Genomic DNA, 17,326 nt, shown 5'->3' on the forward strand with positions numbered 1-17,326 from the left:
GTCGCCTTTAAATGTTTAAGGGAGAATTTATAACTCCTCCTAAATAAAGCTACCCTATGGCCGATACACTTAGTAAAATAGCGCTTTTATCGTAATTACGCAAGATACCCCTGATACGTTACTAATAGTGATAAGACTTACGAGTGCCCTTATTAATTACCCCGAAAGTACATTCCCTCCCTCGTACTTTAGCCCGCAAACCACAAGGACTGCCTTTTCAGAACGGTACGAAAAGATAGCAAGATATTGTACCCTACCCAAAAGTAGAGGGCGCCCTTTGAATTCGCTGGGAGTAGCTTTATAAAGCCGCATACCGCAAGCCGGCTAGGTACTCGGGCTGTAGTTTTTATAGTCCCTGTCACTCCAAAGGGTGTAAAAGCTACAGCTTATAAATTCAATCATGTCTCCCCCAACGGGCGGGCCCCTACCTCGACCTGGCCTAGTGCTTTAGTTACATGCTCCCTCTGGCGAACGCTATACCTCGGTACTGTGGAACGTAGTGTTCGCACGGTTAAGATCATACAGCGTATGTGAAGCAAGTCTAACTTCCTTTGGTCTAAACACTGACGACAGGATAACTGATAACCGAACGACCGATGACGGAGAATTGGACTAAGCTTGACAACAGTTGTTTGGAGATTACTCTTATCTATGGCTTAAATAAATAGATTTATCATTGACATAATACATTCAGCTGAGAAATCCTTCTCACTTAAATACAAAGTCATTTCTGAATCTAAGTACAGGACGTGAGCGGGCTATTGGCCGTCAAAAAACCACTCCTTAATGAAAGCGGCTTGCTCCGCGACGACTTTCTCAAAATGAGGACCGCTATAAGGCCCAAAGTGGTCACAGTTGAGCAGAGTCAACTTCTTGGGCTCTAAGGCCCGGTTGTAAGCCTTGAGCGCGTACTCGGCGGGCGTCACAGTGTCCTGGATGGCGACGGTCATGTGAAGCGGCGTCGGCGATATTTTGTCGATCAGGTGTGCCGGCACCCAACCGCGTGAGAGTTCCACCCTGGCGTTGGCACAGGTGTTAGCTAAAGATTCGTCTATCGTACTCAGCCGTACGGAAAGAGACACGGAATTCTAATTACGTTTTGACAGTCATGCGATTGTCCCAGTACGGTTTACCGACATGCTCCTTGAAAAAGTCGAAGCATTTTTGGTCGTTGAATAACGCCTTCGTGGCCGGGTCCGCGCTTGAAACGGCTATGTATTGAGGCTCCTTGCCTTGGGCTCGGGCAAGTCGGTCTTGAGCCATAGTCAGCAGAATGCATAAAGCTAAAGGCGAGAGGCAACACGTACCCTGCGCGAAATGGGCGTTGGAGGGCTCGCGCGCCGCCTCGGGGAGCGCCCTTTCCGTCGTGGCGTAGCCATCGACCAAGGGTATCTGGGACAGCACCAGCTTCACGCGCTTGTCCACCGCACCGACGTAAAGGCAGTGGCCGCCGCCGTAGGAGCTACCCCAGATGCCGATCTTCTGGGGGTCGACCCGGTCGAGGGTCGAAACATACGAGATTGCGTCGCTCAAATCGCTAGATTGCACCATGGGGTCCGCCTCGTTCCGTGGGCACCCCGGCAGCGTGTCGCTGGCGCCCCAGCTGCGGTGGTCATACAGCAGGCAATTGACCGGGAGATGGGCGACGAAATACTCGGCGAACCTTTCGACACTCATTTCCTTGGTGCCCCCTAGGCCAATACACAGGACAATGCATGGCGCTTTGCTGTCGGTAATGAGATCACTGCTGTAGAACCAACCCCGCAGAGAAACGCCGTCCGACGTCTTAAACTCAACGTCTTCTCTTTTCATATTGGGCAGGCAGTAAATAGAATGGACTGATGGTGTAATGAAATAGTTCTAGTTAAAAGTTTCGGTTAAGGGGCGATGGGAAATCAAGGACACACGATTGTTCAAAAAACCTAGGCTAATAAACTTATAACGCTGCGGACCCTTCATTTAAGTAAGCAGCCTCTCCTAGTCTGCTTACATTCTCGGATAGCAGAAAAGCCCGGACGCATCCCACCGGGGCCGACAAAAGTGCGGGGACGCGAAGGTAATCTTAACAAAACAGTGTGTGCTCCGTGGTGGATATAAAATAAAGTTTATTCTCGGTCACGAGCAGCTACCGGGTGGGTATGTCTCCTCATTTTGCCTGCTGGGACAATGAGTGATCACTAACGAAAAAAAAGGACGAGGCGTTGCATATAAGCGTGGGACAGAAAGTCGTCGGCGACACGGCCAATTCGCGCTTGAGGTCTTGAACGGAAAATTGTAAGCCCCAATTGTCCATAAGAAGTGAGAATGGCCGTTCTTGTCGCGTAAAGGCTCCGGACTTTGTGAAGCTCGGGCAGTTGAAAATGGGCCGGAAATCAAGTCTCGCGGAGTCCAAGCCTCCAAGGATCACCGTACATATAAGGTTTTGTTTTGCGGGCCTCGAAGCAGCAGGCAAGCCCCTATTTCAAACACTTTCGTAAGGAATTTGATTATATTACAAATTTACCGTCGCCCACAGCTTTTTAAACTCATAAAATAGATAAATCCTATTATTACAACTATTGTATTTACAAGCCTTGATGAAAAGTGGACGGAATGTGTTTGCATTTTTATTAAAGTCGTCTGCATACTAAATTCTGCACCCAAAGAATAATGAGAGCATTTACCATGACGGAAAAAATCAAAATAAAAGAAGACGCGCGAAACCGAAGTATATCACAGAAATTTTATAAGAAAGATCACTGTTTAATAGACTTGCTTACTATTTTGAAGGTTCAAAAATGATTTCCAAAAACAATATTAGTGGGGAAGAGGAAACAACCAGAGGTATTGAAAGCGAAGGGCGATTGTAAGTAAAAGATTGATTAAAGAACAAACATAACACTGAGAAAGCAAAATCAAACTGAAAATAAAAAATGATGTTTTTATAATACAGTTTGCTATTAGTTACGGGGTGAACGCGACCTAAGAATGGGATTGATAAAATACAATCATTCTTATTGAAAAGGTATACCCTGTTTCGAGAACGAAGCGGACCCGAAGGAAGCGTGGATAATCGTTCAATAAAATCAAAAAAGCAGAAAGCGCACTGGTCTAGTGGATTTAAATAATATACTTTTTATTCAAGATAATTTCTCTTATATAAAGCCCTTAAGCAAGGTTCGGGATAGCTCTCTGACTCTTTTATAGATTAATATATGTAACTCCTGTTCATCGTATCATTTCAGCTGCCTGTACTGTGATACCAGCACAACTTCCGTTAAAGCCGGAGCATTTATAGCAGTCTAATGCAGGTTTATGCGGTTTAGGGTCGATTCAGGGTAGCTTGGTGCATTCCAGTGCGACTTAGGGCAGACTTGGAGATGCGCCCAGAAACGGAAATTTTGCATGTCGAGATTCGGCGCAGTTATTGGCATTATAGAAGTTGTCACCTAACACCATCATGTGGAGCCACCTCGTATTCGCCAGACCCCCGGCAGTGTTATACTTACACCTCAGATGTAGGCTCTAAGGCAGATATATAAGTTGGGGCAGCACCCTTTAACAAGCCGTTGCTCTTGCCCACTTCCTTTCCCCAAGCCTGTTCCAAGCACCTACCCCTTATCCCGAGCATAAGTCTCAAAAAGCTTGAACAGCGGTTTCAGAGTGGAAAGCGAAGTGTAACAATTATGTGCACACCTTGCCAGAAGTGAAGCGAGTCAATTATCTAGGACAGATCTCAAAGACACTGTAGATCGGAAAAACAACTCATGATCATTGCCGTTGGCCAAGAAATAACCTCTCAGCGGATCGAATAAAATGATCAACTGGCGATGTAGATGCCTCCTGACTTGCATTGGGGTGAGTCATTAGCTCAAATTTCACGCCGGCAAAAAAGATGAAGGACGATCGAAAGTGGTAAATATCCCTCATAACTCTACCAGGAAAGAGAGACAGGCACGGTAAAGCACATGGATGCCTGGTACGTTTGATCTTGCTATTTAGCCGCAGATGCGTTATGGATCGGGCTTGGCTCATTATTCCAGATGACACATTCACGGATAAGTGGAGGCCTTTCTAATAATGGTAAAAGGGGAACAATTCTGTAGCTCTGGCCAAAAGAGTCCCGGGTTTTCCCTGATTGGAAAAAAAAGGCTGCAACAAGTATACAATCGAACAAAGAGGGTGCCCAAGATGCGTTAACATCCCATTTTGGCTAGCTTGCATATTCAACGTCTAGATGAAGAAAAGTCAAAGAAGACACCGTCCAGAATAGCAAGCCGGAAGTGGTAAAGTGCAAACTGACTTGTTAGCTAGACCCGAAAGATATATATTTTTACGCGGCACAAACCTAAAAGCGCGTCGCAGGCTGAAGTCAACGTGGATGATAACGTCGGGACGATCGAAATGACCGCATCTGACCAGCTGACTTGAGTCGACGTCCCGATAAGGCTGTTTTCCGGAACTTTCCAACGCGTCAGACTGAATCTTACATGCACACCTCCCCCAGGATCATATTAGCCTAGTCATGCTTGACTAGACGCTAGCCCTGTAAAACGTAGACCTAACCTGTCAATTTGAGATCTGATGTGGATGCGTGCGTGGATCGGAATATTCCCATGCAGGAATTGATGCGAACACCCTGCAGCTTGACAGCGGTATGGTTCTCAATTGATGGAATGAAACAAGGTCTCGATGCGGGTGGATAGGGCGTGTGCTCTAGAAGTCCCTTTATCCTTTACTAGGTACGTGTGTTATCCCAGTCCATGCAAGAAAGACGTGGGAAGTGGGGTTCAAAGAAGGGAATCCGGATTCAGCCGAGCTAAAACAAAATTCACTACCCACGTAAATACCTACTTAAGGTACCTGACCAGCCAAACCACCATTTTGACCCGGCGCGGCTTGGTACAGGGAGCATAAGTAATTAATTGAGATGAATGGTTCATACAGCGCTGTTGAGCGTTTTCAACAGTACCTCTTTCGCATTTTATTTTATTTGTTGGCTGCAATTATCTGCAGAAATAGTTTGGCACCCCTTTTCTGTCCCCACTCCCCATTTGGTGGGCAACTGTTTCAATTTATACCACACCGGTGTGTGGCTGGCAGGGTTTCTATGCAGGGATGTTTTAAGCCCCAAAGCTTGGAATTAGTTAATCTAATACTATCCGGCAACGTCATGTGTTTGCGTAGTAAATCTCTAGCATCTTACATTTTTCGGTTCGCTATTTCAGGAATACCATGCCATTAAAAGAGCTCGTCTTGAACCTATTATTAAATATCTTGAGACTGTCAAATCCTCGAACCAGAGTGTCGGTAAACGAATAACTCTCGATATGTTATCAAGTGGGACCTTGTCTTCATGCTCCAAAGTGTTTATGAAAAGATTTTGAGCGGGGCTTGCAACCGTCAGATCTTTTTTCCCTCGCCTCGACAATCACTATCTAGTTGACTAGATGTGACATGATGGTCAAGCACGATGATACGACCCAAAATTACTCGCAATATGGTTTGTGAGTGTAGGTTCCCCCGTGGGACACCGGTGGAGACTGGAGCTGACCATACTGTCTCAACATGACCAAGGCTGAAGGTTTCATTAATTGAAGACGTTGCTCTCGGAGGAGAGGAATTACACATTGAGGAGCAACACAGTCTGTAAAGGACAAGACATTGAGCGGACACCATAAATCTAACGGTGTCCGTGTGTAACAACTCAGCTATGACTGGTTGACCATCTACCACATAGTGAGATGAGGTGAAGTTTCTGACAACCATTTCAATGATTTTGGGAGTTGGACACGGTTAAAAAAATTCATCTATAATCTATAAAGTATTATCGCTCTTCTACAGCAAGTTGACCATATGCACCGCGGAATCTATTCGTGCCACACTCATGGCACGAGGAAGAAGCATCCATAAAGGATATGAAAGTACTTCACGAACCTGACAGCGCATTCATCGGATATTCTGCCGGTCACCACTCCTTGTCTCAAAAATCTACGTCCAGTACGTGGGCAGTTTCAATTTTGACGGCTCGATTCTCCCATATCATCACTCGTGACTTGATCATGCGTTGCCTATCATGGTAATTAATGCACAGAATCAATTCAGAATTAAACAATGTGTGATTCCTATTTCAATGGCATCACGCATGGCGTCGACAAAGCCGGTCAGGAATGGTGTTACCGTAGCGAGCTTTGAGTTCCACCCAGATGCGCCTAAATTATCCGAGCTGGTGTTACCGTTGTTTCCAGCAGTCAGGGACTTAGTTCCGCTAAACTGTCCCTTGTAGCCCTGTACGTACGACAGGGGTGAGGGGAGTGTGGCCAAGCTCAAGACCCCACTCCGCGCCTTACGGTAGGGATCAGGCTCTGGGCTCGAGAAACGCTAGGGCATGGAGTATGCGGGGTTGTAGGGGCTTGAGCCTAAACCTCGACCTAGTGCCCGCCCTTGCATTGATCATTGCGGGGTATACAGAGTACGATGTAGTATCCATACAGCCCTAGCTCGCAAGAGTCAGCCTGAGAACAAACATCCATGAGATGGATGGAATACTTTTATCCGTCAGTAAACAAACTCTGGGTCCAGAGCATCGGCATCGGATACGACCCCGGTATTCAATTTTTTGTGTATGCGGAATTGGTGTGCATGTATGCTATTACGTAAACCACTTTGGCGGCAACCACGGTAACGGACCTTTTACCCGCGGGACTCTTGCCGGACTATAGGCTATAGCTGTGTACTGTGCAAACCAAGTGTGCAAACCAAGGTTAAGTTAATTGCTAAACATGAGCAAGTAATCAGTAGTTCTCCTTACTTCCGATTTCTGCACTCATTTTTCCAAGCCTAACACGCCTTCCACTTTATGAATTATCTATAGAATGAAAGCCTCGCTTGTGACAATTTCGCCTCCAAATCAGCTTCCACTATTTCCACTACCACGTGTTGCAATGTTTCTCATGATCTATTTTCTTCACACCTGCTATTGCAAGCAGAGCCCCACCGTGTGTCGCACTTCTCGGCATTTCATTCTGTGGACAAGCTGCGTTTGAGGTTTCCAAGTCAGCAAGGATTTCAGGCCCGCTTTGTATCCGGAAGACTCCTATGTTTTAACCATAAACAGATAACACTGGGCATGAAAGAGGTTGTCGAGTCATGATTCTACCCAATTGGTGATGGTGTTTTCTTACATCTAAACTTTTGGTCCATGGCCTGATTGTACTGACACAATCACGACCGTCAGTCATTATGGAGTTGTTGTCTTTTTTGCAGAATTGTACCATTCAGGAGTAACGGAAAACCTCCAAGGCTGGCCCGGAATGCAGCAATTGAACTTTGTTTTTCGCGCTTTCATGTTGACTGTCTGAACAGGCGATTTTACTTGGGCACTGGTGTCCGAACCTTGGCATTGGTTGCCATTTGCTATTTTCATCAATTCGCCAGACTGCGCGCAATGCAAGCGCCAGGGAACAAAGCTCTCGCCATGACCATAGGACTAGCCATCATCTTGTCTTTTTCATTCGTTCTCTTCAACGACGATGCCTACAAATCCATTCCATCTCAGTATGGGCAGGTGAGCAGAATCCAAAAGGTACTACATGATCTTATGGCCGCGATTATGAGACGAAAAAGAAAGTTTTTGACCACTAAGCCACAACAGGTTCGCATCTGCGAGACCACTCCTGGGGTACGCTCTTTTAGCGGCTACGTCACCATACCTCCAAATGAAGACTCTCCCGTCGAGAGCAACATGTTTTTCATGTTCTTTGAGGCCAGAAAGTCCCCACGAAAAGCCCCACTGACTCTCTGGCTCCAGGGTGGCCCAGGTTCCGGGTCAATCGGTCAAGCCGTGTCGGGCCATAGCGGTCCGTGCCGCGTCCTCGGTCCCGACGGCACGGAAACCGAGCTGAACCCCTGGAGCTGGAACAACGAGTCCAACATGCTGTACGTCGACCAGCCCGTGCTAACCGGCTACAGCTATGATACCATCACGCGAGGTTTCCGCAACATGACCAGCGGGAGCGTCACCCTGGGTGATAACGTCTTTACCCAAATCCCCGCAGACAATGCAACCATCCGCAAGGGCGTCTTTCCCAGCCAGGAGACCAAGAACGCCCCAAACACGACAGACACGGCCATCGCCCAGCTGGTACGGTTCCTGGACATTTGGACCAACGAATTTGCCCGCTACCCACACGATGAGATCAACATTTGGGCTCAGTCGTATGGGGGTCATTTTGCACCTGCTCTTGCCACCGCTCTCATGACCCGCCGCCGCGACAAACCCGAGCTGATGTCGGTCGGTTCCGTCGGTATCATCAACGGCTTCATCGACATGCTTCTCCAAGCCCCATCACTAGCGACCTTCCCTGTCAATAACACATTTGGCATCAAGGCGTACTCTGAAGAGGTGGCGACCAAGGCCAGCTCCATCTTGCCCACCTGCATCTCCCAGGCTGGCGACTGTCAGGCGCTGCAGCGGTCCAAGACGAAGAGCAGGGAAGAGATTGAGTCCAGCTGCGCGGCCGCCTTCGAGACCTGTTGGGGAATTGCGGCCCTTTACGACACTCAGGCGGATAGAGGAGTTTTTGATATTGCCCACCAGGCGCTAGACCCTTTCCCGCCAGAGTATATAATAGGATGGCTCAACAATGGCGAGGTGAGGCGGAAGCTAGGGGCAAGAGTCAATTACACCGAGACGAACGGCCCGACGGAGACTGGGTTTGCAATGACGGGCGACTTTATCCGAAGCTCTAGCGAAGAGTTGGTCGGGTTGATTGATGCAGGAGTGAAGGTAGCCTTGATTTTTGGAGATCGCGACTTTCGTTGCAACTGTAAGTGTTTTGTTTCTATTCTTGTCTCGGCTACATTCTGCCGAGTTACATTCTACAATTAGAACAAACTGACACATTCTACAGGGGTTGGTGGGGAGGCGATCAGTCTCGCCCTCAATCACTCCAAAAAAGAACAATTCGCTGCAGCAGGGTACACCGACATCAAAACCAACAACACCTACGTTGGCGGCAAGGTCAGGCAGCAGGGCCTTTTCTCTTTCAGCCGAGTTTTCCAGGCCGGTCACGAGGTCCCAATGTATCAACCCGAGACCGCGTATCGAATTTTCATCCGGACCATCACGGGCAAGGACGTGGCGACGGGCACGGTGGACCTTGTCAAGGACGGCGGCTTCGTCACGCAGGGACCTTTGTCGGTTTTTGACGTGCAGCAGCCGCCTCCCTCGCAGCCGCCAAATGAATGTTATATTGATTTTTCGCCACTGGGTGCGCGTTGCACCAAGGAGCAGGTTGCAGCTTTGACGAATGGGACGGCGGTCGTTGCGAATCGGATAGTGCTTTCGCCAGCTGCTTGATTTTTAGAATGGGAGATTTGGTTGTAGACTTGCAGGTCCAGGCTATGATGCGTGTTCCAGTCACGAGGAATAATCGACGAGATGATTGTTGGATTGTGTCTCTTTACGATGGCGGTGAATAAGAATTTGCTACGAATTATTAGACAAAAGTATTTTGAAGGTTGAATTGAAATTTTGTGCTTCGACAAAGGAATCCAGCATAAGAATCAACATTTCTAGGCTCGTTTAATTGTTTGTAGATTCCGGACAATAATCTTTCTCAACAAAGATTTAAATCTGGTCGCAATCAAACAAATTTCTCAATTACTCGACCTAAGCAAAACCGAAATCATGCCATGCAAACACATGTTACATCACAAATCGGGGAAACAACATCATGCATGACAGCACGACTTCGGACGAACAACCAACAGACCCATATCTATAGCATAAACATGATTTCATTATCAAGAGGCTGCAACTACTTTTGAAACGCCCATTTATGCCTTTCCCACATCAACTCAAGCCTTGGTCAGCGAAACATGGTTGACCTCAACGATGCCTCCAAAAGCCGCCAGAGCTGCCTGCTGCTCGGCCATACCTGGCGCCGACGCGCTGGCCTCGCTGGCTGCGACCGATTCCCAACCGGCAAGGGCGACAAAAACTTGTGCCGGCCCGCCCGGGATCGATGGGTGCTCAATCTGGTTAGCCGCCCAGCCGTGTACGTTTCCCTTGAAGCCTGGGAGGTTGGCGGCCGCCATGGCGGCTTCCATGGCATCCACCTTGGCGATGAAGTCGGCCTTGTCGACCGACGCCGGGAGGAAGATGGCAATGATTCGCGTGACGGGGCTGGCAATCGACTCAAAGGGCTTGTTCAAGCTGACGAGATTTGTGTATGGCTGCGCACTGCTCGTGTCGATGAGCCCGGCTAGGATGCCTTCGAGCTCGCTAAAAGCCGACGACGATTCGGCAGCCTTTACTGCGTCCTCGGAGGCGAAGGCTGTTGACGGGCGTGAGTAGGTGGTATTTTGGACTGTGGTCGCACATGGAGGTACTTACTGGTGACGGCGTAGAGGGATGGGATACCCTCAACCACACGGCCGTGGTAGATGCTCTCGACGCCAGGCTGTTTGGCTACTGCATCTCCGGCAGCCTGAACTGGGGCAAGGGCAGCGTCGTCGACGTCGGCCTTGACGGGAACCCAGGAGATGCGAGTGAGAGACATGTTGAGTAGGGGATTAGAGGTAGAATGGAGGTGGATGATAAAAAATAGGCAAAGTAATTTGAAGATAACGCTAAACCGGTAGCGATATGAGAATTGAAGATTGATTGATGGATTGATGGAATGATGGATTTGTTAGTTCAGATTGCCAAGTTCGAGAGGAAAGAGCTTCATTTTAAATCGATGAAATTTAGACTTTGCTTGGTCCAAGGTAGCGTTGTGAGCTCATTATGCTCTGTTGTTCCAACTGGTGCCAGATTACAAACACAATCATGCAACATTCGCGTAAAATTATGCAACCCATGTCTCCTACAGAGTATTCCAAGCTTTGAAAGCAATTAGGAATCAGACTTCGACCGGTCTGGCTGGCTCCCTCCGACCAGATTACCCTCGGCTAAATCGCATGTTTACAAGACCTGAATCTGATCCGCAAGCCAGCCCTCTCAGTGTTGGGAGGGCGAGGAATAATCGTCTGCAGAAGCATGTTTTCCAAAACAGTGCCCTACTGGCTACAGGGTAGTGAGGCTTGCAAGTGTTGCCCCCACATGATCCGGATCTCGGATGCCTGTCGTGGAGGTATGAGCCAATTATCACTCGTGTTTTGGAACATGTTGGGCAAAATACATACACGTACTTACCATGGCGGTACGGGTCAAAAGCCATCCCCTGGCTTTGTCGTCCAGTTGTGTGGGGCTTGTGGGCGTTGCCGACTTGGGTAATAGTTTTGGAAATAAAGAAAAAATTGGTACTTGATTCCTCCCGCAGACAGTATAGCGGGCAAAGACCCACGCATACACGTACGGTGGCAGGGGTGGGGATTTTTTTTCGCCAGGTACCGCAGTAGTGAGCTACAATTCAAGTCTGGTTCTGGGTATACCCGAGTACCAGCTTGGTGGTAGGGATTGGATTTATTTAGCAATTGGGTCTATCGTTGCAGGACGTGACTCAAGTGAAAAAAAGTAGCCTGTTTGGTCGATCTATTGATCATGGGATTGGCTGGACTGGGAATACCATATTAGGTCGCTAATATGATGTGATGTCTGAGAGGGGTGGATCTGAATTAGGTACATGTGGAGTGCCAGTAATACGCGGTAGAGCCCCGGATTGATCAACTTTTGTGGGACGGGTGTGTATTGTGTTGACGATGCAACTAAAAACAAACAACTGGGGTAGTCCATGCTTACAGAGAATATTGGTGGTAGCTTTAAGGTTATTAGCCCTGCAGCAAGGGTTTGATAATTGAGCACCTCCTTCCCAAGAAAGTTAAAGCTCTTGCTTGATGGGCTAAAACCTTAGATCGAAAACCCACCCCCTCAGCTTCTGGTGATGCTACCCAGCTGAGACGCATTGCTACTTGGCCCTCACCATGACCAAAAGAGGTTGCATGTCATCCAGTGCTTGGAGTAAAGATCAGATAACACACATGTCAACCAAGAGACTTGATATATATGGCCACAAATTTGGCATAATGATGGAGCGTGTCATCTATACTTGTCAGCTTTTGGGGTCATGAGAGGATTTCTAGTGATTCGTATCATCTGACATATTATTGTCCAGGGGGTTCGATTGAGTATTTTGCTAGATCTACGCATGGGTGCTGCTGTCAGAGCCGGTGTTGGGCCGAAGCTTAATCCTACCACTAGAACTAGTTCTGAACTTTTAGACGCGATGTACTAATCCGGGGTGGGAAATTCGTATGCACACAGAGCTGTAACGTAGGGTGGGCGAAGTGGGTGCCCCGAATCGCTAGCGGGCTGGCAAAAAAAAAAAGAAAAGAAAATTATCCTCCCGAAAAAGAAAGAAAAACAATGAGTGAGGGTACAAAATTTTCATCGTAAAATGAACCTGGTGGAGGCGCATAGATAGGACAGAACAAAGGTGGAATAGCGGCTTGATGTCAACAAACATGTCGAAACATTATGTTAGATGCTATGGTTTCTCACTCTTTATAGATATTCGGTTAATGCGACTGCGGGACTTTGTGCCCAAGTTTATTTATACCGCAGCTTGCTGGACTGGACCACAAATACAAGCGTTCCGCAAAACACGGCGTTACATTCAGGCCCACTACAAGCGGGCCACAGAGGTTTGCCGACGGTGCAGACAAGCTTTTATTGCAAACAGTGACTAACGCACAAGCAGCGGATGTCTCCACTCCCGAGTTAATATCCCCTTCTTGGCGCTACTTTAATGTTGTATATTTGGAGTTAATTTGAACGAAATATCCTGTGTGGTGGTGATATCAACTTAGTAGCAAGTCAGAAACGAGTTTTGATGGCATCGCTTAACTAGCCACATGATGCGATGAGTGTCTCGCAAGATTAACATGCTAACTTGGTGCAAGCACCGCGCACTGTATCTCGCCTACAGAGATGACGCTTCAGTCTAAGCAACCACGAGTCGCCGGCGACCATCTTGATTCGTCAACCGGCCTGCAGACATGGCAATTCTTGCCGCGATCTTTCTCTTGGAAAAGGTATCAGCGGCATGTTGTCAGTGATCAGTAATAAATGTAAAGCCATGCACAGCTTGAATCTGTGCACAAAGTCCTTGCACTCAAATGCCGACTTTGAGAAGCTGTCGTTTGCTTTTCGTCCCAGAAGCTACGTGTCAAAACTTGTAGAAGAGATCCAATCCAAAATGTCTATCTACTGTTCCGGTATAGCGCTTGGATTTTAATTAATACCTAAATCAAAGTCTAACCTATTATGTACAAATGAAGCAGAATGGCTGTTCGTGTGAGTTAGATGAGATACGCTGGAAATTGTGCGGCGGGTATACAGCTTTGTCACTCGACGTAAAAGATGGCCTCACGAGCCTGAATTATAATTATTATTATTCCCGAAGAGAGTTGTAATAATGCAGAAGAGACAGACAAGCCGTCCCAAACAAGCCTTGCCATGGTTTTCTGGTGCCGAGAGCGTGATCATGTTGGCGAAGCGAACCTCTCCAGACCCGATATGTCCTGTATTGCTAGGTACCCCCAGAGCCAGTTGGCCGTAGTGCAATGCAGGAAGAGTGTATCTTTTTGGTTTAAAAAAGGTCAAGAAGCTGCAGCTAAAAATTCCTTCAATGAGATAAATATATTACCAAAAATGATCAGTCCGTGCCTGGAGATATCCTCAACTGTCACGCGATATACCCATAGTCGTTGATCTGTATAATTTGAGACCGTGTGGGCATATTCTCTCCACTTTTACCCGTCATCCTTCTAACATTTGGCAAAGTCTCAACCTCCTCTAGGTCCCCATTGGATCTAGAAGCCTGAAGACTTGGCATAAAGTAGGAACCTGAGGGACGAGATGAAATTAGCTCATGCTAGCGATGCAGTTTAATCTTGTTTTGGTTTTGACGTTCTATATTTACGATGGTGATGCTCAGGTATTCTCGGCTGCCTGGCTGAGGTAAGGCATTGGCACCTACCAGTAGAAATTGCTGCCTGCTAGCTGATTAATCATCTCAGCGAAGATGACTTCAAGGTGGCAGGGAGCAACTGCGCCTTCCCAATATAGATCAAGGAGAATCGATGACGTTGCTGTTCGCCATCAAAGTCTAGGTACCTACAGCTGGTTCCAATCAACCTCTAGCTCAATGCATCCGATGCATCAGTGATCATGTTCAATTTGTTGTATTGTGATGATATTTAGTTTTAGTATTATCAGTTATGTTGATCTGATTGCCAAGGCCCTACTCAATGATCATATCCTTCTTCGTCGTCATGCTGTTAGTGTGCGCCTAGAGTCACTTCCCCCACCAACCGGGCTTTTGACCTTTTTGCGCTTTCTTTGCTTCTTTCTCTGCCTCTTTCTTTTGCATCTTCTCAATCTTCTTCAGTTGTTTCGCCTCCTGCTCCTTCTCATAGTCCTCCTTGGTTTTCTTGACCGACCTCAGCGGCATACACAAGGCGCCAACCAAGGACAAGATGGCGAAGATCACACTGACGTTGAGAGCTGACCTGATGGCTTTGTTGTAGATGTCAAGTATTTGCTCAACTGTCAAGTTGGAGCCTTCTGGGAGACTAATATCCTTGATGTATCGCACGTCGTCGAGTCTCTTCATCACCTCTTCACCAATCGAACCCAGGTTCGAAAAACCGAGATTGAGACTTGTCGAAAATGAAGCTTCGGCCACTGACAGCATCAGAGCACCGCCAAGCATCTGACCGAACACAACGATACTTGTTCCAATGGGCATGTCAACTGGGTCCAGCACTGTCTGGACTGCAATAAGAGGCATCTGGAATCCAGTGCCGACCCCGGCACCAAACAAACCGGATGCGAGAGCAACGTTTACCAGGCTGGTGTCACTCTCGATAGATGACAAAAGAGAGGCGCCTAACGCCATCATAATGGATGACACTATCATCATCGGTGTGTAGTATCCGATCAAGTTGAGGACCACGCCACCAACAAGGAGCATAAATATCATGGGCAAGAGCATGGCAAGCATCTTGACACCTGACTGCTCGGCCGTGTTGTTTTGAACTTTTTGGTACCAAAGTGGAAGCTGTTGACGTTAGTGGAGTCAGACTTAGGAACGCGCTTGTCTCGGGAGTCTTACAAAGTATGTGATGGCCTCAAGCGCCGACGCCGTGCAACTGAAGAACCAGAAGCCAGACCACACTGTTCGAATTTTGATCAACCTCGGAGGGATCATGGCACTCTCCTTGCGAAGGTATTGAAGAACGCCAAAGTTGACAAAGAGTACGGCACCTAGGACAAAGACGATGCTAGTATTGCTCTTTCCATTCGACACAGTTTGCCCTTTATGAAGTTAGCATTGATACACAAGCACAAGAGTCAGTCATCTTACCAATGTCTTGAAGTCCAAACAAAATGCTCACAACAGCACCCAGTAGGATTGTTGTGCCTAACGGATCCAACAACATGATCTTGTCCTTTGTGGATGTCGACAGCAGAGCAAACCTTGCGCGGAGCGTGTCTGATTGACTCAAGGGCTTGTTAGGCTCGGCCAGTACGTTCAAAGAAGCATTGCTCTTTCTCTTTTCATCTTGAAGCTTTTGGAGATCTACTCCAGGACCACCAGGCGCATCATCCGGCAGCTTCAAAAGGAGCATGACAGCAATGCAGACAGCCGCGCTGCTTGGAACATTGATGTAGAAGCACCATCGCCAGCTGAGCCTATCAGAAAATATACCGCCCAACACTGGACCTAGGACCATGGCAGTGCCCTCCATGGCCCCGATAACACCGCTCAGGATTGAGCGTTGCCTCAAAGGCAAAACTTTGGCCGCGATGATCAGAGCCCCGGATAATATGCCTGAAGTTCCAAGGCCCTGGACTGCTCTGCCCATGATGAGAACTGGCGAGGTTGGGGCGATACCTGAGATGAGGGAGCCAGTACCGAATATGCCGACAGCGAAGGTAAATATGATCTTGGGTCGTGCAAGCGTGTACAAGCGACCATAAACGAAGCTGAAGGCGGCCGTGGAGGCCAGATACGCCGAACCATACCAACCCAGATCATTGAGGGCCTTGAGATCGGATGCTATACTAGCTGAGGCGGTGGCGATGATGTTGATGTCGAGGGCCACCAGGAATACGGCCAAAGACAGGGCAAATGAGATGATGACAGCGCGTCCAGTGGAAGGATAGATGATGCCGGCGTTTGGATCCTCTTCGGGCTTGGAGTCGGCTAACTCTTTGCTTGAAGTATCTTGTTTATCTGAATCATCTTCTGTAGGAGCCGGACCTTCTGGCATGGCCGAGATGCGTCGCATGCGCATGAAGCCTAGGTATGGAGGGACGAATTCCCTAGTAAGGCGAGCCATTTGTTGCTCAAAGTTGAGATGGGTTAAGTTGCTCTGTGAGTCAAAGTCGATGGTTTGCCTCCTTTGTCGATTAGGTGCCGGCACCTCACCGATATCTTTCCAATATTTCCCATTGTCCACATAACTATCCGCCAGACTACCGTTCAGTGTTGTTGCGGTGTAGGTGGTGGAGGCTACGCTCGACGGTCGGCGTACACCGGATTTGATAGGTTGGTCCATCTCCTGGACGGCATAGTTCATCACCTCGCTGTCATGCTTCCGCGCCGGCGGAGGCGACTGGACTTGACTGGACATCTCTTAGTTGTTCAAGATGGGATCGACGTAATCGAGCGTATTAAAGAATGACTTGCTGACTTATCCCGAGAAATTAGGAGCCATGATATAGTTCGGATAAAGAAGTGTCAAGTTTAAGTTAGCAAACGCTCCTGGCGTTCGTCAAATAAATATGACCTGAGCAGAGAAGAGGGCAATGCCAGGCTTTTTGCATCTTTTGCCACATCATGTGGCCATGGTTTTTCCACGACTCCACTCAGAATTCCGTTCCAGATCTTCAAGACATTTGAGATGATCCTTAACATTTGATGTGACGTTTGGATCAGGCTTCCGCGGATCACACCCACTCTTTTGGGACAGTTTGGGTTATTTTCAAATCAATCAAAATCCCAAACAAGTTGTATGTGGCATCATACGTGCTTCTGGTTTGGCCAAGGAGCTCAGTGTGCTAATCCTAGCCATAAGGGACTAACGTATACATTAGTACCTCGTCACCTCCCGCCTCCTCGACATCCTCCCGCACCAGCCTACAAGGCAGGCCGTTTGCGCAGACGAAATTTCCGCCCTGGCACGTCCACTCCTCTCTACCAAGACCAAACCGCTCATGTCATGAGTGTCACTGATGTATCGGACTTGCTAATATGTGGATCTGACGTGACCGTTGGTGGGCGATTTGATACCTTTACTCTTGGTGAGTGTAAGGGACTCTGATATGTGGATC

The 17,326-nt window shown here is 47.9% G+C and overlaps 4 protein-coding genes across 4 annotated transcripts; 1 reads left to right on the top strand and 3 right to left on the bottom strand.

Moving 5' to 3' along the window:
• Nucleotides 1-758: 758 nt before the first annotated feature.
• PgNI_09233 (uncharacterized protein) lies at nt 759-1,812 on the bottom strand (the record flags this gene model as incomplete). The annotated part of the gene is made up of 3 exons (XM_031129220.1): nt 759-1,017; nt 1,097-1,253; nt 1,308-1,812. The coding sequence occupies 3 exons, from the start codon at nt 1,810-1,812 to the stop codon at nt 759-761; spliced, it is 921 nt and encodes a 306-aa protein (XP_030978222.1).
• A 5,614-nt stretch (nt 1,813-7,426) lies between these two features.
• Nucleotides 7,427-9,340, top strand: PgNI_09234 (uncharacterized protein; the record flags this gene model as incomplete). The annotated part of the gene is made up of 3 exons (XM_031129221.1): nt 7,427-7,546; nt 7,634-8,807; nt 8,892-9,340. 3 exons carry the CDS (start codon nt 7,427-7,429, stop codon nt 9,338-9,340), a joined length of 1,743 nt encoding a protein of 580 aa, XP_030978229.1.
• Nucleotides 9,341-9,840: 500 nt separating this feature from the next.
• Nucleotides 9,841-10,544, bottom strand: PgNI_09235 (uncharacterized protein; the record flags this gene model as incomplete). The annotated part of the gene is made up of 2 exons (XM_031129222.1): nt 9,841-10,319; nt 10,379-10,544. The coding sequence occupies 2 exons, from the start codon at nt 10,542-10,544 to the stop codon at nt 9,841-9,843; spliced, it is 645 nt and encodes a 214-aa protein (XP_030978228.1).
• Nucleotides 10,545-14,282: 3,738 nt separating this feature from the next.
• PgNI_09236 (uncharacterized protein) lies at nt 14,283-16,626 on the bottom strand (the record flags this gene model as incomplete). The annotated part of the gene is made up of 3 exons (XM_031129223.1): nt 14,283-15,047; nt 15,102-15,304; nt 15,354-16,626. 3 exons carry the CDS (start codon nt 16,624-16,626, stop codon nt 14,283-14,285), a joined length of 2,241 nt encoding a protein of 746 aa, XP_030978227.1.
• Nucleotides 16,627-17,326: the final 700 nt, after the last annotated feature.

This window comes from Pyricularia grisea (genome assembly GCF_004355905.1).
Source record: "Pyricularia grisea strain NI907 chromosome Unknown Pyricularia_grisea_NI907_Scaffold_7, whole genome shotgun sequence".
Taxonomy (NCBI): Eukaryota; Fungi; Ascomycota; class Sordariomycetes; order Magnaporthales; family Pyriculariaceae; genus Pyricularia; species Pyricularia grisea.